General features: G+C 47.0%; 7 protein-coding genes across 7 annotated transcripts; 3 read left to right on the top strand and 4 right to left on the bottom strand.

Annotated features, from left to right (window-relative positions):
* The first annotated feature begins 61 nt into the window (after nucleotides 1-61).
* On the top strand, nucleotides 62-2,787 carry LOC135330827 (endoplasmic reticulum-Golgi intermediate compartment protein 3-like). The gene is made up of 10 exons (XM_064525767.1): nucleotides 62-221; nucleotides 331-401; nucleotides 720-807; nucleotides 904-1,111; nucleotides 1,431-1,684; nucleotides 1,736-1,767; nucleotides 1,999-2,107; nucleotides 2,207-2,271; nucleotides 2,330-2,408; nucleotides 2,465-2,787. The coding sequence occupies exons 1-10, from the start codon at nucleotides 128-130 to the stop codon at nucleotides 2,656-2,658; spliced, it is 1,194 nt and encodes a 397-aa protein (XP_064381837.1). The 5' UTR covers nucleotides 62-127; the 3' UTR covers nucleotides 2,659-2,787.
* Nucleotides 2,788-2,794: 7 nt separating this feature from the next.
* On the bottom strand, nucleotides 2,795-4,234 carry LOC135330834 (tribbles homolog 1-like). Its single transcript, XM_064525777.1, has 2 exons — nucleotides 3,741-4,234; nucleotides 2,795-3,463 (listed from the first exon to the last, which is right to left on the bottom strand). The coding sequence occupies exons 1-2, from the start codon at nucleotides 4,232-4,234 to the stop codon at nucleotides 3,055-3,057; spliced, it is 903 nt and encodes a 300-aa protein (XP_064381847.1). The 3' UTR covers nucleotides 2,795-3,054.
* A 373-nt stretch (nucleotides 4,235-4,607) lies between these two features.
* LOC135330839 (tRNA-splicing endonuclease subunit Sen34-like) lies at nucleotides 4,608-6,044 on the top strand. Its single transcript, XM_064525782.1, has 5 exons — nucleotides 4,608-4,749; nucleotides 4,795-4,932; nucleotides 5,105-5,199; nucleotides 5,277-5,490; nucleotides 5,738-6,044. Exons 1-5 carry the CDS (start codon nucleotides 4,692-4,694, stop codon nucleotides 6,019-6,021), a joined length of 789 nt encoding a protein of 262 aa, XP_064381852.1. The 5' UTR covers nucleotides 4,608-4,691; the 3' UTR covers nucleotides 6,022-6,044.
* Nucleotides 6,014-10,107, bottom strand: LOC135330820 (transmembrane 9 superfamily member 1-like). Its single transcript, XM_064525761.1, has 13 exons — nucleotides 9,935-10,107; nucleotides 9,746-9,835; nucleotides 9,491-9,677; nucleotides 9,320-9,438; nucleotides 9,112-9,221; nucleotides 9,003-9,060; nucleotides 8,876-8,947; nucleotides 8,251-8,398; nucleotides 7,987-8,062; nucleotides 7,661-7,914; nucleotides 7,021-7,183; nucleotides 6,723-6,914; nucleotides 6,014-6,356 (listed from the first exon to the last, which is right to left on the bottom strand). The coding sequence occupies exons 1-13, from the start codon at nucleotides 10,013-10,015 to the stop codon at nucleotides 6,155-6,157; spliced, it is 1,752 nt and encodes a 583-aa protein (XP_064381831.1). The 5' UTR covers nucleotides 10,016-10,107; the 3' UTR covers nucleotides 6,014-6,154.
* Nucleotides 10,108-10,187: 80 nt separating this feature from the next.
* On the bottom strand, nucleotides 10,188-12,789 carry LOC135330824 (SH3 domain-binding protein 5-like). Its single transcript, XM_064525765.1, has 5 exons — nucleotides 12,505-12,789; nucleotides 12,258-12,449; nucleotides 11,925-12,122; nucleotides 11,039-11,169; nucleotides 10,188-10,862 (listed from the first exon to the last, which is right to left on the bottom strand). The coding sequence occupies exons 1-5, from the start codon at nucleotides 12,661-12,663 to the stop codon at nucleotides 10,322-10,324; spliced, it is 1,221 nt and encodes a 406-aa protein (XP_064381835.1). The 5' UTR covers nucleotides 12,664-12,789; the 3' UTR covers nucleotides 10,188-10,321.
* Nucleotides 12,790-12,865: 76 nt separating this feature from the next.
* On the top strand, nucleotides 12,866-18,017 carry LOC135330813 (ADAM 17-like protease). The gene is made up of 15 exons (XM_064525752.1): nucleotides 12,866-13,051; nucleotides 13,149-13,269; nucleotides 13,328-13,458; nucleotides 13,644-14,035; nucleotides 14,097-14,201; nucleotides 14,375-14,600; nucleotides 14,884-15,104; nucleotides 15,785-15,975; nucleotides 16,174-16,281; nucleotides 16,437-16,496; nucleotides 16,930-17,125; nucleotides 17,246-17,324; nucleotides 17,385-17,473; nucleotides 17,534-17,662; nucleotides 17,722-18,017. The coding sequence occupies exons 1-15, from the start codon at nucleotides 12,964-12,966 to the stop codon at nucleotides 17,818-17,820; spliced, it is 2,235 nt and encodes a 744-aa protein (XP_064381822.1). The 5' UTR covers nucleotides 12,866-12,963; the 3' UTR covers nucleotides 17,821-18,017.
* Nucleotides 17,916-19,188, bottom strand: LOC135330837 (mitochondrial nicotinamide adenine dinucleotide transporter SLC25A51-like). Its single transcript, XM_064525779.1, has 2 exons — nucleotides 19,044-19,188; nucleotides 17,916-18,952 (listed from the first exon to the last, which is right to left on the bottom strand). Exons 1-2 carry the CDS (start codon nucleotides 19,047-19,049, stop codon nucleotides 18,077-18,079), a joined length of 882 nt encoding a protein of 293 aa, XP_064381849.1. The 5' UTR covers nucleotides 19,050-19,188; the 3' UTR covers nucleotides 17,916-18,076.
* Between the last annotated feature and the right edge of the window lie 36 nt (nucleotides 19,189-19,224).

Raw genomic sequence — 19,224 nt, 5'->3', positions numbered from 1 at the left:
GCGGCCAAAACTCGAATAATTTTATGAACTAATACCGTAATTGCTCTTCAACTCTAATTTTTCGAAAGAGTTTAGAGGTCACTAGAGCTAGCAAAGTAAAATTAAACTGACCAAAGTGGAAGGCAAGATGGCGAGTGGATTTGTGAGCCGTTTGAAACAGTTTGACGCTTATCCAAAGACTCTCGAGGACTTCAGAGTGAAGACATATGGTGGAGCTACGAGTAAGAGCAGCAATGAATGTTCTATAGGTCATGAACTGAGGACGCGCCCACTCACACGTACACGTACACCCCCACCATTGTTGAACTCTGCTTGTACTCTCCCCTCCAGTTACACTACTGAGTGGAGCCATTATTGTTATCCTGTTTCTCTCTGAGCTTGCCTACTTCCTCTCTACTGACGTAAGTGAGTAGCTACCCCAGAGTATGTTTATAGCCCCGCCCCCTAACCAGAGTGTGTTTAGCCCCGCCCCCTCACTAGAGTGTGTTTATAGCCCCACCCCCTCACCAGAGTGTGTTTATAGCCCCGCCCCCTCACTAGAGTGTGTTTATAGCCCCACCCCCTCACCAGAGTGTGTTTATAGCCCCGCCCCCTCACTAGAGTGTGTTTATAGCCCCGCCCCCTAACCAGAGTGTGTTTATAGCCCCACCCCCTCACCAGAGTGTGTTTAGCCCCGCCCCCTCACTAGAGTGTGCTTATAGCCCCGCCCCCTCACACAGATACGAGAGGAGCTCTATGTAGACACGTCCAGAGGAGAGAAGATGAAGATCAACTTTGACCTCAGTTTTCAACGAATGCCTTGTCTCTGTACGCCACCCCCTCACACACACACTGTACTGTGAACGCCACACCCCCACGCACCCCCCACACACACACACACCTAATAACCCCCCTGTACTCTAGATCTGAGCATTGATGCCATGGATGTATCAGGAGAGCATCAACTAGATGTCCTGCACAGTGTGTTCAAGCAACGACTCACAACAGACGGCCAACCAATCACGGAGGAGAAACCACAACCTGTTGAGATGGGGACAGGACCTGAAGGCAATGAGACCACACCCACTGAGACAGCACCTGCCGTCGTTGTCAAGGACGATGTGTGCAAGAGGTAGAGTGTGTACTGTCAACAATTTGGAAAAAAAGCAAATTCCTTAAGATTTTATTATCTAATGATGTGTTTAGAGATCAGGATTGCGTTTCAGATTGAAATGTTCCATTCTCGCATGAGCTATTATTGAGTGATTTTCCCCAAATGGGTCTGTTTTGATAGCTAATTTCGAGTGCATTTTCCATTTTCATAATTGATATGTATTTTGTAGCTTTTTGAAAGGTGTATCTATAATGATGTGTTTAGGTCATTCTCAAAGAAAGAGCGGCTATTATAGCCTTGGTGAGTATGAACCACAGCTAACCCCCTCTCCCTCCAGTTGCTATGGTGCTGAGTCACCAGAGATCCCTTGCTGCAACACTTGTGAACAAGTACGAGAGGCATATCGTATCAAGGGCTGGGCGTTCAACAACCCCACAGGAATATCTCAATGCATCAATGAAGGATGGACTGACAAGATTAAGGATCAAGTGAACGAAGGATGCAATATCCGTGGTTACATTGAGGTCAGCAAGGTGGCAGGCAATATCCATTTTGCTCCTGGGAAGAGCTTCCAGCAACACAGCGTACATGGTGAGTGAGTGTGAGTGCTCATGTGATCATTCCTTATCTCTATTGCTGCAGTTCATGACCTCCAGAGCTTTGGTGTGAAAAAGGTATGCATACTGGAGTTTGCAGGATCTTTGCAACACATGAATAAGAGTGTTGTGCTTTCCTTATAATGATGGACTATGTTAATTTGTACACTTAAGTAGTAAAACAGTGTACACATATTCCATATAAGGAACGCTCAACGCTTTTACTGGTCGCAAAGATTCTGCCAACTCCAGTATCATTATAGCTACTGATGACTCTTGTGATGACTCTTGTGCTGTCTCTCCCACTAGTTCAACTTCACTCACACAATTGGTCATCTGTCCTTTGGTGAGGACTACCCTGGCCAACTCCACCCCCTCAATGGCTACACGCAGGTCCAACAAGTGGACCTACCTACTGGTGAGTGGGTGGTGTGTGTGTGTGTGTGTGTGTGTGTGTGTGTGTGTGTGTGTGTGTGTGTGTGTGTGCGTGTGTGTGTGTCATGATCCACTCTTACAGGAGGCTTGATGTACCAGTACTTTATCAAGGTGGTCCCCACTATCTATCACAAGCTCTCAGGAGAGGTATGTGTAGAATGATGCTCCCCTCATCCCCAACTAACCACCTCTCTCTCTCTATTAGCTGTTGAGGACTAACCAGTTCTCTGTCACCAAGCACAGTAAGGAAGCTAGAGCAGTGGCTGGCCATAGTGGACTACCAGGTAATGCACAGAGACTATGATCAGACGCTATCTCACTTCCTTGTTGTCCTTGACAGGTGTATTCTTCATGTATGACCTGAGTCCCATGATGGTCCAGTTGACTGAACATCGCCGATCCTTTACCCACTTCCTGACGGGTGTGTGTGCTATTGTGGGTGGAGTGTTCACAGTGGCTGGCATGCTGGATGGAATGCTGTATCACTCTGCAAGAGCCCTCAGGAAAAAGATTGACTTAGGAAAAGCCTCTTAACAGCTAGTGTTCTCCTTAGGTACATGATTTTATTATTATGCCTCACTTCCTTTTATGTCTAACTCATTTATGATTGCCTTTGGAATCAATTTTGTTCATACTTGTAATAATTATTTGGGCAGGAAAACATGTGATGTTCAAGTTCAAATAGCAATGGTGCAATATATTTCAGATGTGAAGTTGCAATAGAGCACAGACAAACAGACAGACGTACAGACAAATGTTGCATGATGGTGGGACACAAATAAAGCATAAAAAAAAAGGAAAATAATTTAGCTAGCTACACGCTAAGTGCCAAACAAGAGGTAGAGGTACGTGTACATACAGTAAGCATGGAACAGAGCGATAATATAAAGGCAGGGAAAACTGCCACTAATAATAAAAGTCTTAGTACAGTCATTTAGGGACGGTTTGGTCTGTTGTTATGGTTGTCTCAGAAGCCGTGTGTTTGAACCAAGGGTGCTCCAATATTGCGAGGGCAGGAACACGTTGCGTGGGGTCATAGGTCAACAGAGAGCTTATGAGGGACCTTGCCAGATAGGACACATGTTCAGGTACTTGGTAATAGCCCGTGCGGACCTTTGAGAACAACTCCTGAGGGGTACTGTCAAAGAATGGGTAGTTTCCAACCAATAGAGTGTAGAGGATAACGCCCAGACTCCACAGATCAGCAGCCTTGCCAGAATAACTGTCACTCTCTAACTTCTCAGGGCAAATGTAGGCAGGGCAGCCACGCTTGTCAGTAAGAAGGCCAGTCTTGTCCATAAGCTGTGCATCATCGAGGTGGGCCAGAGCCAGACTAGTGCTGTGGTGGGGGACAGAGACAGAGATATTAGAGTATGAATTTCCTTTATAGGATATTGCGCAATGTGGTCACACTTGTAGTTTATGTACACAGTATCTTTGTTTGGGATGCCATGAATACTTATATGTAATGAATACAATAATAAGGTTTATCCAACTCAGCACTATTCTAGTACCCTTTATGCCGTGTCATGCCTGCACTGCACACACTGCACGCCCCCACACTGCACACCCCTCACACTGCACGCCCCCACACTGCACACACCACTCGTGCTCACCGGCTCTCATCTGTAAACACAAATTTCTTGAGCTTGATGTCCCTCAGAGCAATCCTCTGGTAGTGGGCGTGGGCAATCATCTCGGTTATCTGTCGGAAGAGAGGGGCGGCTTGAGATTCACTGAGTCGCTTCTTCTCTCGTAGGTAACCATGAAGATCGCCGTGGGTTTGCTGTGTGAACACCAACACGCCTTCATTAGATTTCTTGACATCTAGTACATTGCATACACCTTGTACATTGGCTAACAGCAAATGGGACTTGACATGGAACGTTGTATGTTCGTACAGTTTAGCACTCAGAGCTTCCCCAGTCTTGACGTTGTAGGCAGGCCTCAGGTTATCAGTGGAGTCATCAGTGGCTTCAATAAGGTAGTGGTCCAGCGAGATGAGAGGGGTCCCTGGTTTAAATGCAAGCCGATTTGGCTCTTGTCGTACTGTTACTTCTTGAGTATTGTCATAGTTGTAAAGACGGTCCAAATGTTCTAACAAAGACATTCCAGTGTTCAAATTTTAAAAGGATTTTCAGCCAGTCCGTTGCAGAGATCCAGCCGTTTGCAGAAGGGGCTACAATATTAGAGCAGCTTTGATCAGTCAACTACAGCCCGCGACTTGCACACAGCAACCGTTTTAGAGTCCTGATGATCCAGTCGGTACCACCATTTCAGCACTTGCACAATGTTCCTGCAATTACTTCACTCGGTAGTGTATTCGCTAATTGTCGTAGATTGGTGTCTGATGGTGAAAGGTGGCCTGGGAGATATATAGCAAGCTGTACAGAAGTTGTGCAATCCAGTCTCTCTAGCTCTTTCATCAGCACACCACCGCAGCTTTTATTTTTAATTTTGCACTAAAAGCAGCATGACATCAGCATCTAAATGCATCTAGCAACGCAACGTCATGACTGTACATTCCCTTGGGCTGAAAGGTCATCTGATTGCTTCCTTCTGTAGACATGCCAAAAATCCATGGATTTGTGCATGGTTGCTATGCACTGGTGTGGAATGCAGAGGGTGGGTGGTTGGTTTGGTGCATGTCCTCATGACCCGGTCCTACAGATGCAGTGTGCCTGGACAGAGAGTGGAGGATCTGCTCGGGACTGATTGGAGCTCTCCCTGGACAACCTCGACAGAATGCACAGCTGGGGCTGCCATTGAAGCTATCTCCAGAGGAGGCAACTCTGCTCGTGGAGAAAGGTGATAGTTTGTTGTGTCACTTCACATACCACTTGTAACGTGATGGCATGTTGACAGTCAGTAAGTAGGACTGAATATTTCAATCATGACACCCAATACCATAATATTGACTATCTTAAGCAACAACATCCTTTTAGTTTCAAACTGTGACCTTTCACTTCCTTGAGTGTAGGAGTCCTGGAGCTTCTGGAATACTCACCTCACGCCTCCACTCAACAAGAAGTGGCAGCATTTAATGCAGCAAGGGAACAAGACTTCCAGACACAGGTGTGGGACACAGCATAGAGGAGGGTGGAACACAGACATAATATCCTGTCATGCATATGTATTAATCTTTCCTTCAGTTTGTTAGCTACCTAGAGAAGAGAGAGCAGGCCAGACTGCAGCACACTGCTGGTGATGGTGAGGTCTTGACTGCACCCAGTGAGCCCAAGAGAGCACGGCTAGAGGTGGGCAGCTACAGAGAGCACCCATCATTCAGTCCCCTAGTAACCATTGTCACCTCTGACCCTCGACCATCCTCAGCCTACCAGTCATGCACCAACTGGACATACCCAGGTAGGTTAGTTATGGGCGTATATACAGCGCCACAGTTTCCTATTATATATACATTGCATGGGAGCACGTGTGTTTAGCTCAGTGTAATAACATTCCAATAGGTAGACTAGAATCTCTGTTTACTTTATCAAGCCTTGTACAGTTATTTAGAGGTCTTCTACTGTGATCTATCCACCCCACACCCACACACACACACACACACACACACACACACACACCACACACCCACACCACACACACACTACAGGCACTGATAAGGATAGACGGTGCTATCTTGTGTACAAGGATCTCTGGGGGCGTGGTTATACTCTAACCACTGGACTGAAGTACGGTGGTGACTACCTTGTTTATCAGGGACATCCCCGTACAGTACACTCCTCCTATATTGCTATCGTGTTACCATGGAAACAGACTATACAAAGCTTAGGCTCAGTGGCCCGTGTCGGTTCAAAGGTCAAGAAGAACATATTAGTATGCAGTGTAGACGAACATGAACTTGTACATTACATTACATTAAGTTGGACCATGTAACTAATAATAATAAATTATGTCAATGATTAATTATAACTATATTAAAGCAAAATACGATTTAAACTGAACAATATTGTCAACGTATGCATCATGTCGAGAGTGACTAACTCTAAATCAGTCTCTCTATTCAATGTCAGTCCATCTTCAGATTGCGATAAATGTAGCGGACAAAAGTGAGGGAAGCAAAAAACGACACAGAGCCCAGCATGAGGAAGAACACGTAACACCCCAACATTGTGTAGCCAAAGAACTCGACAGTCTGCAGCACACCATACATGTGTGAGCGCTTGTAGTAGTAGAAGAGGGCGTATCCAAACACAAACAGACTGGTTGACCTGAGCATGAGAGCGGGGGGGAGGTTAGTCACTATATGTACTGAGAGCGGGGGGGAGGTTAGTCACTATATGTACTGAGAGTGGGGGAGAGGTTAATCACTACATGTACTGAGAGTGGGGGAGAGGTTAGTCACTATATGTACTGAGAGCGGGGGAGAGGTTAGTCACTATATGTACTGAGAGTGGGGGAGAGGTTAGTCACTACATGTATATGTACTGAGAGCGGGGGAGAGGTTAGTCTAATAGCAATTATGAGCACATGGCACTACTGTACATGGCACTACTGTACATGGCACTACTGTACATGCAGTTAGACCCAGGCTATTGGGGAAGGCTACACAGAGTGTGTGTGTTTGACCTACGTACCCTGAGGAGAAGACAGACCTCCACCACCAGCGGTAGTCCTCTGTGGAGAGCTGGAAGTAAGTGAGGGCAATGGAGATACAGGCAGTCACACTGATGAGGATAAAGAAGACAACCAATAGAATCCCGTACAGAGTGTACGGCTCACGCCCCCACACATTGGCAAATATATAGTATAGTTCAACACTGATGGCACTGCAGGGAATGAGGGGGCGGGGCAGTCACACACAAGCACAAGGTTATATATGAGACAAAAAGTTACAGGAGACACTAAAGCCGCCAAGTTGAAGTGAGAATATACCTGAAGGGTAGGAACCCTCCAATGGCCATGTGGATAGGGAGGCTGCGATACCAGGGGGCAGCTGGGATCTCCCGGGCTATGTTCTTGGTCCTGCACGGTGCATCAAAACCACTCGCCATGTTCTTACCGAGTATACCACCCAGGACAGTCAGGGGAAAACCCACTGCAAGGAATAGAATAAGCTCAGCACTCAGTAATGTGTTCACTAAGCATAACAAAGCCCTACTGCTAATAAAGCCCTAATGCATGGCCATGTCAGCATGCACATAAATACTACCCTTGCCTAATAACAAATTCCTAGTCGCTTCCATGTTCATGTAATAAAGCCCAAAATGGACAGCCATGTCAGCAAGCACCACACACACACACACAACCCCCTTTCTCTAATTAAATTTAAAAAAATTCCTATTGTAATTAATAATAGGCCATGCTGTCGCATAACAACCTTGTGCTTTCTGCCCTCCTTTCCACACACACACACACACACACACACCCACACCCACACACACCCACACACACCCATCCACACACACACACACACACACCCACACCCACACACACACACCCACACACCCACCCACCTACCCACACACACACACACACACCCACCCACCTACCCACACACACACACACAACCTACCTAGTAGCCAGATGGTGAGGATGAGCAGGATAGTAGTGAAGGGGAGGGCCTGGGTGGAGCTATAGATGAAGGCCACTGTGTTCACAAAGCTCCACACAACAAAGAATGGCAGGGAGAAGAGACAGCTGGTGAGAATGATGTTCCACACCCAGTTACGACCACCCAGCTTAACAAAGAAGTTGCAGGACACAAACCCAGAGATACAACAAGTGAAGGCATAGAGGAGGATAGCAGCCGAGTTCATAGCGTGGTGCCTGGGGGTGTGTGAGGTGTGAGGGGTGTGGATGTGTGAGGTGTGAGGGGTGTGGGTGTGTGGGCTAGCTTACCTGTGGACGTTGAACATGCCTAGTATAGCTAGGATGATGATGAACACAGACAGGGCCAGAAACTGAGAGCCATTACCTGCACAAACAAACAAGCACTCATTAGTCATAATATACAACATGTGATACAATCTCCCTTCTCTAAGAGCCACTAGCTATAATATAGGCCACTAGCTATATAGGCCACTAGCTATAAGCCACTAGCTATATAGGCCACTAGCTATAAGCCACTAGCTGATCACTACCAACCCCCCCCCCCCAGCTCACCAAGGACGGCTGAGAGGATGCTCTTATGAGGAGGGTAACGAAATACATCTGTGGAGATGATCTTCCATCCAAAGTCATCCTGGTCAATGTCCTCGCTCTCATCATCCGTCAGGTTGTAGCGGGCAAAGTCATTACGCAACACACGTAACTACACGGAGGGGAAGGCAATAGGGTACTATACTCACAGCGTTAAATGAAGTATCTTTGAACGGCCAAAGCTTTAGTTTTGTTGGTCCAATAACGTTAATATTATGATATTTTGAAAGCTTACAATGAGCTTATTAAGATGGTACCTTAAAATCGAACATTTATTTTTACCACGGGCTATATATATAATATATAGCCCATGGTATTTTTCCGAAAACAGGAAATTATGGCCTGTTTCAAATTTGAGAAATGAGCATACCATCTGAACGGGCTCCTTCTAAGCTTTCAGAAAATCATAAAATCGTTGAAATTGGACCATCAAAACTCTAGTTACAGAGCCAACTCTAGTACTCTTATGGATCTATAACGTATTTTTAGCATTGTTGTGATAGCCTACATGTAGCTTAGGCTACTGAACACTGTTTAGAGGGGCATGGACAGTTGAGGATAGTAAGCAACGTGTGTGTAATGCACTCACAAGAATGAGCATGACAAAGCCAAGCAGCAGACAAACCAGCACTACAGAGTTGATGATGGACAGCCAGTGGATCTGCAGGCAGGGGTCAGAGGTCAATAACAGTCAACACACACCTTCAAGTTCTTACCTCTAGACTCTTGGGGAAGAACACCTGCTTCTTGATGTTCCTGTCAGCATAGCGGACCCTGTGTGTGGTGTGTGAGGGGGCAGCTGTGTGTGGAGGGTGGGTGGCTTACTTGGTGGGGGTCCACTTGGCACTGTAGGTATAGGTGACCTTATAAGGAGGTTCCAGGTCATCCAGAGAGAGTGGGCTCATACCCTTAGTGCTCACGTTGGCTGATATCACCTGTATATATATAGTCATATATATAATAGCGTCACTATAATTATAATTATAATATGAGCTAATTCACACACCACACACACCACACACCACACACACACCTGGTCACCGTTATACTCGAAATGAAAGTGAAGATGTGACCAGAGGAACGTCTTGTGTCTGTGAGGCAGAAACGACCCCTCCTCCAGGTGACCTATGAACCCTCGTATAGGGAGGTCATCTGTGGGTGTGGCAAATACATTAAGCCCCGCCCACTACACACAATCACTCACCATACACAAACTCAAAGTAGTATAGGTCCTCCACTGCTTCCTTTATAGCCTCCATATTCTCATTGGTCATGGACTTGGTACAGAGGACCTTCCGATCAAATGATTCCCTGAACTTGATCTCATAAAGAGAGACGGCCATTCTGTCCCCGTCCAGCACCTCCCCCAGTGTTAGACTACGATGCTCAATCTAGGAGTCAGATAATTATATAGATTGTAAAAATGAATGCATAGTTGTGTGGTTGTGTGGTTGCCTACCTTGTCTGGTACACAGACGGGGAGGGTGTAATAATGATAGGTCTCCTGGGGGTTGAAGTACGGCCCCACCTTGTTCACGTATATCGGCACCTGTACACACATACACACAGCGTACGTCAATACCTATACCATAGTTGCATGTGTCCCACCTACTCACACCACACACCATGACATCTCTTTATACAGTACCTTCTCTGATTCCTTGTAGTTGGAGGCGTATGTGGAGACAGTACAGGCGCACAAGACTAAGAGGATCATCAGAGCGCTCATCGTGAAGACAAGCGCTAGCTAGCTATGCTAGGGAGATGGGAGGATGAAAAGTTACACAAAGAGGGTCATTATTTAGAAATCTGGATTATTGGGCTTTCTAGTTCGATGACCCTTTACTGCAGTGGTGGGTAATGATCGTCATATTTACTGCAGTGGTGGGTGGGTAATGGTCGCCATAAGCACATCTGTAAAATTGTATAACACAATGTGCACAACGTAATTAATCCAATACAGAGAAAAATAAATAATGTGTTCAATGCCATGTACATGTATATACTTTCATTCCACAAAACATAAGTAGCACTACTAACTGTCTTGGTCCACGTGTTGTACGGCTGCTGCTAGACAATGACTGACCAGCTGGCTAGCACACAGTTCCTCTGGTGATGATGTCACTAGCTTAGATTGTTCTGTTAGTACAGGGTCCTCCCCCCCGCTAGTCGAGTGTGTCTCTGAGCTTTCATCAGGTGATGTATTAAGAGGTGGAGTGGGGCTATTGCCAGGGGATATACCAATGGAGGGTAATGAGCCAATGCTGCCAGTGAACCCTCTAGGGACCTGTACACTGTCCAGACTCTCATTATCACTCATGTCTCTGTGTCTTTGTCGAGGGGAGCAGCCAGTGGAGGAAGAGAGACGAGGGTCTGCCCCAGAGCCAGAGTGCCCTCGAGGGATAGTCTGACTCAAGGCACGGCGATGGTGGATCGCAGTGTTGAGTAGCTCTAGCTTCTTTAGAGTGTTTGTGTACGTTTGTTTGCTCTCATCAATTTTGCGTTCCAACTCTTGCATGTGATGTCGTAGCTGTCCTAATCGCTGGTTGGCACGGTAACGCTCCTCGTAGTAGGGCCTGCGGAGGATACACTAATCAACACTGTACACGAATGCAGGTAATAACGGCCGTACATGTGCTCTGGGTATTCAGAACAATCACAGCAAATACAGCTACAATAACAAATACACAATATCTAGTTCTGTCAAGTTTGTATAGAACTCCTAGTACATGTATGTGATGCCCTCCCCCACCTTGACTTGATGATATGGTTCCTGAGTCTCTTCTCTGCAGCACGGTACTCCTCCATCACATGCTGAACCTTCTCTAGTACTGACCGATGCTCTAACTCACTTGCTCGACGTTCACGCTCTGTCTCCACAACCTAATAGGGAGAGGGACAAGTAGTAACTATGCAAGTGTTGTAGAGATTGAGTGTAAGTCTCCTAATAGTCACTGTGGTGGCTTAATACGCAGTAGAGATACGGCCACTAGATCCCCCCAGCCTAATACACAGTAGAGATACGGCCACTAGATCCCCCAGCCTAATACACAGTAGAGATACGGCCACTAGATCCCCCCAGCCTAATACACAGTAGAGATACGGCCACTAGATCCCCCAGCCTAATACACAGTAGAGATACGGCCACTAGATCCCCCCAGCCTAATACACAGTAGAGATATGGCCACTAGATCCCCCAGCCAAACACACAGTAGAGATACGGCCACTAGACCCCCCAGCCTAACACACAACAGAGTTACGGCCACTAGACCCCCCAGCCTAACACACAACAGAGTTACGGCCACTAGACCCCCCAGCCTAATACACAACAGAGATACGGCCACTAGACCCCCCAGCCTAATACATACAACAGAGTTACGGCCACTAGACCCCCCAGCCTAATACACACAACAGAGTTACGGCTGTTAGACTCCCCCAGCCTAATACACAACAGAGTTACGGCCACTAGATCCCCCAGCCTAATACACAGTAGAGATACGGCCACTAGATCCCCCAGCCTAATACACAACAGAGTTACGGCCACTAGACCCCCCAGCCTAATACACAACAGAGTTACGGCTGTTAGACTCCCCCCCCCCATGCTAAGACATTCACTGAGCTACTATTTCTGCCTTCACCTTGAGAGTGGCGTGGTTGAGCATCTCCTGCCAGGCAAGGTCAAGGGGAGAGGGGGAGCTTGGATCAACAGCATCCTCCTCTGTCTTCACACGACTCCCTAGTTGGGACTCTGCCATGCGTATCATCTCCTTGGAGGCAGCATGCTGACTATTGGCCTTGTCATATCTCATGGCTGCTTTGTTTGACTCTTCCTGTATCTATACGGAAAGATGATGACATCTGAGAACTATAACATAGACACGACATAACATCACCTCATTAAGACATAGTGAGGTCTTTGCTATGACCACTGTTTAAACTATTAAACCATAAACTACAGGAGCCCCTCCCACCTGTCTAGCCTTCCGCCATATCTCAATGAAGGGCTCGGACTTCCTTATATGGCTGTTGAGCTTTCGTCTGAGTCCCTCCACCATTCTCTTACTCTGGATGAGCACTGTCTGATAATCATCCTTACTGTGTGTGAGTTGGACCTCAAGATCGTTAATGGTACTGCCACTGTATGTGAGTGTGTCCAGGTCTCTCTACACAGGAGAGGAGGGGTTAGGGACAGGTTAGTGTGCACAGTGTCTGCCTTACCCCTATCTCTACCACTGGTGGATCATCAGCAGCAAAGGAACCATCATCAGTACAGACTGGAGTGTCAAGGCTATCTAGATCTAGTTCTGCCATTGACTCAGAGACTTCGTTTAAAGTTATGCTCGGTCCATGGCCGTTCTGTAGGACCTCACTGCTCATGTCTGCCTCGGTTGCTACTACATGTACTAGTCTAGCTAGCTTTAATATAGCGCTTGTCTAGTCTTCCGAGAGTCTTGTATGATTGTCTGTTTCCCTGTCGCCTGATTTCAATATTACTTTAGCGCTTTGGTGGCTTATTTAGAAGCCTGGCAAGGGGTCAAAGGGTGCCAGGCTAGCCTAGATCTCAGGCCGCTCTTCCTCGAGTAGTGCCCCACAGGCCTACGCCCACTTTTGATCAAGATAAACAAGCTAGCTCAGCTAGCTACAATATACTATGAGTGGTATGTACTGTGTTCAGCTATGAGATCGAGAAGGATGAGAGTGCGCCTAGAGGCAGTTCTGTTAGTACTGGGAGCTCTGGTATCACGTGGTCATCTCCAGACAGACGGTGAGTGGAGTATACACACTGTACTGTACACAAGTCAATAAGCTGCACTGTTGTATGGTGATTGTACTTCACCCAGTGTTAATGTTGTTGTCTCCAGGTGGATACGATGTGCTGGACTCTGTACTGCTTGGTTACGACACTCTCCACACACGTCACCTCACACACACCCTCACAGAACGCCCACACACTAGACGAGTACAGTTCTCTTCCCTCGGCAGGTAAGCCCACCCCCTGGGGGAATCCCCTAATCACATGACCTACGTGTACGTCCTACAGACATTTTGAGCTCCATCTCAGTCCAAGTAGACGATTGGCTCGCAACTTTGCAGCTTATTCAGAGACCCCTAATGGGGAGTTGGAGCGTTTCCATGTCAACACAAACGAGTTCTATCATGGCTACGTACATGGTAAGAACATCACAATATACCATAATTATAGTAGGAACATATTTGTTGGTGCAAATTTTCGTATGAACTGCCCAATTAACTTTATTGCGGTAACTTTAATTTTCGTATGATGCTCTACCATACGAAAATAACCCGCTATATAGCTATACTGTAACCTCACTATATAACCCACCCCCTCACTCCAGGGGAGGAGGGGTCACGAGTCACAGCCCACTTCTCAGGAGCTGGTGTCCTCTCGGCACTCATATCCACACACAATGAAACCTACCACATCGAACCCTCCAGTCGTTACCTCACCAAACCACACCCCTTCCACATGGTTGCCTACAAGGCCTCTCAGGTCCTGGACAGACTGGACTCTGCAATGCTAGACTACACCGTGGCACCCTCCATTCCAGTACCAGAGTTGCATCTGGACAAGTCTAGGTTCCATTCAACCTCTAACCTGTTTGATTCCAATCGTCTCAAACGTCAGTCTGGACCTCGTATCCGTGACAACTCGTGTCCTATACTCCTAATTGCTGACCACACCCTCTTTTCCCTACTCATGGACAGAGAGAGTGTCGCTAACTACATGGTGAGTCACTAGCTAAGATGAACCCTGACCTCCATTACCCCCCTCCCCCCTCCGTGTGTAGATCCAACTAGTGTTGAGTGTAGACTCTGAGATATACAGACAAACAGAGTGGATATTGGACTCCTCCGGCTCTACCCAGGATAATATCGGACTCTTCATCAAAGGAGTGAGTTGATCATCAGGTCATTTGAGTGTTAACGGGAATTAGCTATTTTGTGAATTTCGCGCATATTAGTTTCGACGATAGCAGTTTTTTTGGCCCTCGAAGATTACCCGCTACAAGATCGACGTAATCTCAAATAAACCATTTCACCACTGACTGTCTCCATACTCTCACAGGTCCTGGTCCACAGTCGTCCCAACATAACTGCTGCCTCCACTCACTACAATGTTGATGATGAAAACATTGAGGCTGGAGAACTGCTCAGTCGGATGAGGTTCTCTGATTGGAGTGATTACTGTTTGGCCCACTTGTTTGTGGATCGTACCTTTGATTCTGGACTCCTGGGTCTGGCCAACATAGCCAGTCCCTCTTTCAGTCAGACCGGTGGTGTGTGCTCTACCAGTAAGTCCCTGTGTGTACGTGGGTGTGTGTGGAAGGGGTGTGTGTGTGTGGAGGGGGCTGTGCGTGGGTGTGTGTGGAGGTGGCTGTGTGTGGAGGGGGGTGTGTGGAGGGGGGCTGTGCGTGGGTGTGTGTGGAGGTGGCTATGTGTCAGTGTGTGTGTGGAGGGGGGTGTGTGGAGGGGGGCTGTGTGTGCGTGTGTCAGTGTGTGTGTGTAATTTTAACATCAAAACTACGAAGTGTAGTTCTTGGTAATGTAATTAAATTTTGGTTCTACTCTATTCAGGGTTTCGCGACAACGCACTTCCTGGAGCTCCGCAAGTCATATACAACACTGGGCTAACGACTCTGCGTAACCGTGGGCAAGTGATGGTGATGTCAGAGCTTGTACGAGTGACGGGACATGAGCTTGGTCACAACTGGGGGGCACATCACGACCCCTCCATTTGTGGGGGTGGATGGCTCATGAACCAGTTTGCACAAGATGGCAGTGAACCTACACACACAGTGAGTCGATCATCCTCTATACTGTATACTGTATAGTGGGTCTTTTTTGTTAGTGCACATTTTTGTATGAACTACAAAATTAAGAACCTGCATGTATTGCGGTAAAAAAATTTCACAGTTTTAATTTTCGGATGATGCTTTTAAACTACAACACGAAAATACTGAAAATGACCCACTATACAGTGTCTGGATAAGGGTTAGAGATATCTGTTTCCTAAGAGCTGCTTCGATCAGAAAGGCTGTGTGCATGAGTATGGACCCCCCCTATAATCTGACCACCTCCCCCTGTGCATGATTATGGACCCCCCCCCTATAATCTGACCACCTCCCCCTGTGCATGATTATGGACCCCCCCCCTATAATCTGACCACCTCCCCCTGTGCATGATTATGGACCCCCCCCCTATAATCTGACCACCTCCCCCTGTGCATGAGTATGGACCCCCCCTATAATCTGACCACCTCCCCCTGTGCATGATTATGGACCCCCCCCCTATAATCTGACCACCTCCCCCTGTGCATGATTATGGACCCCCCTATAATCTGACCACCTCCCCCTGTGCATGATTATGGACCCCCCCTATAATCTGACCACCTCCCCCTGTGCATGATTATGGACCCCCCCTATAATCTGACCACCTCCCCCTGTGCATGATTATGGACCCCCCCCTATAATTGCAGATGTTCTCATCATGCAGTCGCACTAGTATAGGGCAGGTGCTGGTAGCCAAGGCACAGTCATGTTTTGAAACCCTCACAAGCAACTGTGGTGATCGTCGTGTGGACGATGGCGAGATGTGTGATGTAGGGAACACAGACTCTGACCCCTGCTGCACCAGGGAATGTACCTTTAAAAACTCGTCATCATGCAGGTACATTGAGAGCCTTTAATTTGTGTTCAGATTGTCCAATTTCCTTTCCAATGTTGTGCTTAGATACTAGTTCTAGCTGTGATTAGTCGAAATCCAAAAGCAAAGGCTAACCTTGCTTTATTTCCAATATTCAACCTGACTTGCTCTTCCACTATACATTAGCTCTCACATGATGCTCTAACCTGTCTCTAACTGCAGTGATCAGAACTCAGTGTGTTGCCGTGGCTGTCAGGTGGCCCCCACCACAACAGTGTGTCGACTAGAGAGAGATATCTCATTCAACTGTGTTACAAACGCCTTCTGCAAATATCCTCAATATAACAGTTCATGTCTAGTCTCCACCATCCAGCTGTCCTAGTACATGTGTGTGTGTGTGCGTGTGTGTGTGCGTGTGCGTGTGCGTGCGCGTGTGTGTGTGCGTGTGTGTGTACGTGTGCGTGTTTCCCTTGACCTAGATTCACTGGTATTGACACCATCTGCCCCTCCTCACCCAGAGCACCTGAGGGCTCTCCTTGTATCAAGTGAGTCACATGTGTACACCGTATGCCAGCAGTGATGGTTGGACTAATGGTGGTGGCTTTAGCCTTTTTTTGTCTTTCTTGGCCAATCTTGCATTGTTGCAGATTCTACAATCAGTAACTGCAATAGCTTACACTTGGGCAAAGCTGTTATGTGGCTGGGTTATTAAATGTTCTGAAATGGGCCTGTTTTGATACCTTTGAGTGCTCATAAATTGAGTTGGAGTTGTGCATTGCATTTGCTTATAGATTACTGATGTTGTTTGGATATTATCGCACTTATCTAATATGTGATAAGCATTGCTGTGTATATTGTGTGATTACCATGGAACCTCCCCCCCCCCCCACACACACACACACACACACACACACACACACACACACACACACACACACACACACACACACACACACACACACACACACACACACACAGTGGCAGATGTGATGCTGGTGGAATATGTATAGATCTCTGTGTGGTTAACGGAATGACGCCATGTGAGTGTGTAGACGAGGACGAGTGTCTCCTCTGCTGTAACAATGGTGGGGGTGTGTGCTCACCATTGATCCAACTGAACACAACCACCTCCCTCTCTGATGGTGCCTCCTGTGCTACAGGAGCCTGTGTCAATGTGAGAGTATACTGAAGGGGGAGTTGGCCTTAGGAAAGGGGTGAATTCGAATTCAAATGAGAAGTGTTTTATAGTTATGTTGAGTGCCAGGTTGTTTATTGTTTGACTGTTGTTGTGTAGGGAAGCTGTTCAGTCAACACTCAAGATCAGATCTCTAGAATATGGCAAATCATCATCACTCTGGATGTCAACGCTTTCAGTGAGTCACACCCACACACCACACACCCACTACACACCCTCACTCTTTACACACATGTAGGAGTGTTCCTTAGTGAGAACATAGTCGGCTGTGTGCTATTCTTCACTGTGTTGCTATGGTGTCCTCTCAGTTGCTCCATTCACTATTGTGTAAGTCCTTAGCTACAGTACACCTCCCTTCATTATAATCAGTATCATGTCCCCCTACAGTATGACCAGCCTCTGTGGAGGAAGTTCATTGGTGAAGGCAAGGATAGGACGGATATGGCGGCGTGGTTTAACGAGCGTATTGACACCTACAACAAAGCTATGGAGGCAACTTCCCGGGAGCAATCACAAGTGAGGATGCCCCTGCCATCATTGCACAGGCATTAATTGATGCTCTTGTTCACATACAGGGTCTTGGTGTAGTAGAGGAAGAGAAAGAGCCACTCCTCTCGCCCCTGTCCTTTCCTGTTGATCCTGTTGATGATGGACCACCCCCTATATACCACTAGTTACCATAGAAACACATAATCAACCCAATCAATCGTTTAATTGGAACTTTTACGGTGTTAGCACAATTCGATTTACAAGTACCCAAAAAACAATGTAATTCCAATAAAAATTTTTTTACAATTATACAGTGTAATTTTATTAATTAAAGTGCAACATGTATTGTACTTGTATAGTTATAAAAAATTTGCTCATGTAATTATGGTGGTACAAAATGAATATGTGATAAACCCATTATATAAAAGAGACACACTAGTACTAGCTAGTCCACTCATAATACTGATGCCAGGGGAAATGTTTTTTGAGTAGTTCATATACAGCGTTGATAATACCCCAGGAGAGGAACGATCGTGTGTAGTTCATGTGGACTCCACGAAACATCTTCCGCCATCTGTAGTCCCTCTCCTTCAACGTCACTTGTAGTGTCTCCCATATTCCCGGGAATCTCCCACCAACGTCCATCATCATTCGGTTCTTGACGACATTGAGAGGGAAAAAGGCGGTACTGAGGACTGCTCCAAGCCCCGCCCCACTCAGGAATGCATTAGCTGTGTCCCCCACCTCACTCTCCCACTGTGGGAGGGATCTCTGCAGGGGGTCTCTCAGACCAAGGAACACACAATTACTGGGCCCATTCCGGAGAAGGACGATTGAGAAGCCTCGATACAACTCCCTTACACCGTAGGAACCAATGACTCTTGTGGCGTGAAATGTGTTCTGTAGCCAGTCATGATGCTTGGTGACCTGTAGCGCTACTTGTATCCGCTCGAAGGGGGTTAGAATAGCTTCAGTAGTGCCGGCACCGACAGCTGCTAGTATATGCGAGGGGAGGTACGGTAGAGAAGGCAAGGTCTCCTCAATGATCCTGTGGAAGTTAGAGTAAGTGCCAAACATGAGGGAGACGGTGGCTGTTCGTTGTAAGAGGGGGGGCAGTAGGCCTCGGAACATGTTGACCCTGCCCTCCAGACGAAGCTGACCAATCGCTTTGTAGAGTCGAATGCCGTGAACTTGTTGACGAAACATGACCTTGTTAATGGGGAAGGTTACCATGACGTTGACGACTGATGCCACGCCCCCACATATGTACTGGTTGGGTTCATAGCTCTGCACATCACTCACACCTTCTGACGACATCTACACACAACGTACAAGTGGGTGTGTGTGTGTGTGTGTGTGGTGTGGGAGGTCATGAGATTGCATGCATACACTGCAGGTTAGCTCCTACCTTCATGAGAGCTCCTCCGATGTTGTCTCATCTCCCACCCCTCACTATAGCTTATTGAGCTGCTAGTAGCAGTCCAAGCTAGCTACCACCACTTGATTAGACTAAAGACCACGCCTTTCTACCTGCAAGAAGGCGTGGTCTCCATCCAGAGGGGGACACTGCGCATGCGTATAATTTATTC

This window comes from Halichondria panicea, chromosome 2 (genome assembly GCF_963675165.1).
Source record: "Halichondria panicea chromosome 2, odHalPani1.1, whole genome shotgun sequence".
Taxonomy (NCBI): domain Eukaryota; kingdom Metazoa; phylum Porifera; class Demospongiae; order Suberitida; family Halichondriidae; genus Halichondria; species Halichondria panicea.
The sequence above is the reverse complement of the archived record's forward strand: the minus strand, read 5'-3'. Positions and strand labels throughout refer to the sequence as shown.

Coding starts and splice junctions, on each gene's coding strand:
- LOC135330820 (XM_064525761.1), bottom strand. CDS start 10,015: ATGAGCGCTCTGATGATCCTCTTAGTCTTGTGCGCCTGTACTGTCTCC. Junction 9,439..9,490: donor CTACTTTGAGTTTGTGTATG/GTGAGTGATTGT, acceptor CCACACCCACAG/ATGACCTCCCTATACGAGGG. Junction 8,063..8,250: donor CATCCTCTCAGCCGTCCTTG/GTGAGCTGGGGG, acceptor TTGTTTGTGCAG/GTAATGGCTCTCAGTTTCTG.
- LOC135330839 (XM_064525782.1), top strand. CDS start 4,692: ATGCCAAAAATCCATGGATTTGTGCATGGTTGCTATGCACTGGTGTGG. Junction 4,933..5,104: donor AACTCTGCTCGTGGAGAAAG/GTGATAGTTTGT, acceptor CCTTGAGTGTAG/GAGTCCTGGAGCTTCTGGAA. Junction 5,491..5,737: donor CACCAACTGGACATACCCAG/GTAGGTTAGTTA, acceptor CACACACTACAG/GCACTGATAAGGATAGACGG.
- LOC135330834 (XM_064525777.1), bottom strand. CDS start 4,234: ATGTCTTTGTTAGAACATTTGGACCGTCTTTACAACTATGACAATACT. Junction 3,464..3,740: donor GTGTTTACAGATGAGAGCCG/GTGAGCACGAGT, acceptor CCCCCACCACAG/CACTAGTCTGGCTCTGGCCC.
- LOC135330813 (XM_064525752.1), top strand. CDS start 12,964: ATGAGATCGAGAAGGATGAGAGTGCGCCTAGAGGCAGTTCTGTTAGTA. Junction 15,105..15,784: donor GCAGTGAACCTACACACACA/GTGAGTCGATCA, acceptor CTATAATTGCAG/ATGTTCTCATCATGCAGTCG. Junction 17,474..17,533: donor GTTGCTCCATTCACTATTGT/GTAAGTCCTTAG, acceptor GTCCCCCTACAG/TATGACCAGCCTCTGTGGAG.
- LOC135330827 (XM_064525767.1), top strand. CDS start 128: ATGGCGAGTGGATTTGTGAGCCGTTTGAAACAGTTTGACGCTTATCCA. Junction 1,112..1,430: donor AAGGACGATGTGTGCAAGAG/GTAGAGTGTGTA, acceptor CTCTCCCTCCAG/TTGCTATGGTGCTGAGTCAC. Junction 1,768..1,998: donor AGAGCTTTGGTGTGAAAAAG/GTATGCATACTG, acceptor CTCTCCCACTAG/TTCAACTTCACTCACACAAT.
- LOC135330824 (XM_064525765.1), bottom strand. CDS start 12,663: ATGAGCAGTGAGGTCCTACAGAACGGCCATGGACCGAGCATAACTTTA. Junction 12,450..12,504: donor CACCAGTGGTAGAGATAGGG/GTAAGGCAGACA, acceptor TCTCCTGTGTAG/AGAGACCTGGACACACTCAC. Junction 11,170..11,924: donor TCAACCACGCCACTCTCAAG/GTGAAGGCAGAA, acceptor TCTCCCTATTAG/GTTGTGGAGACAGAGCGTGA.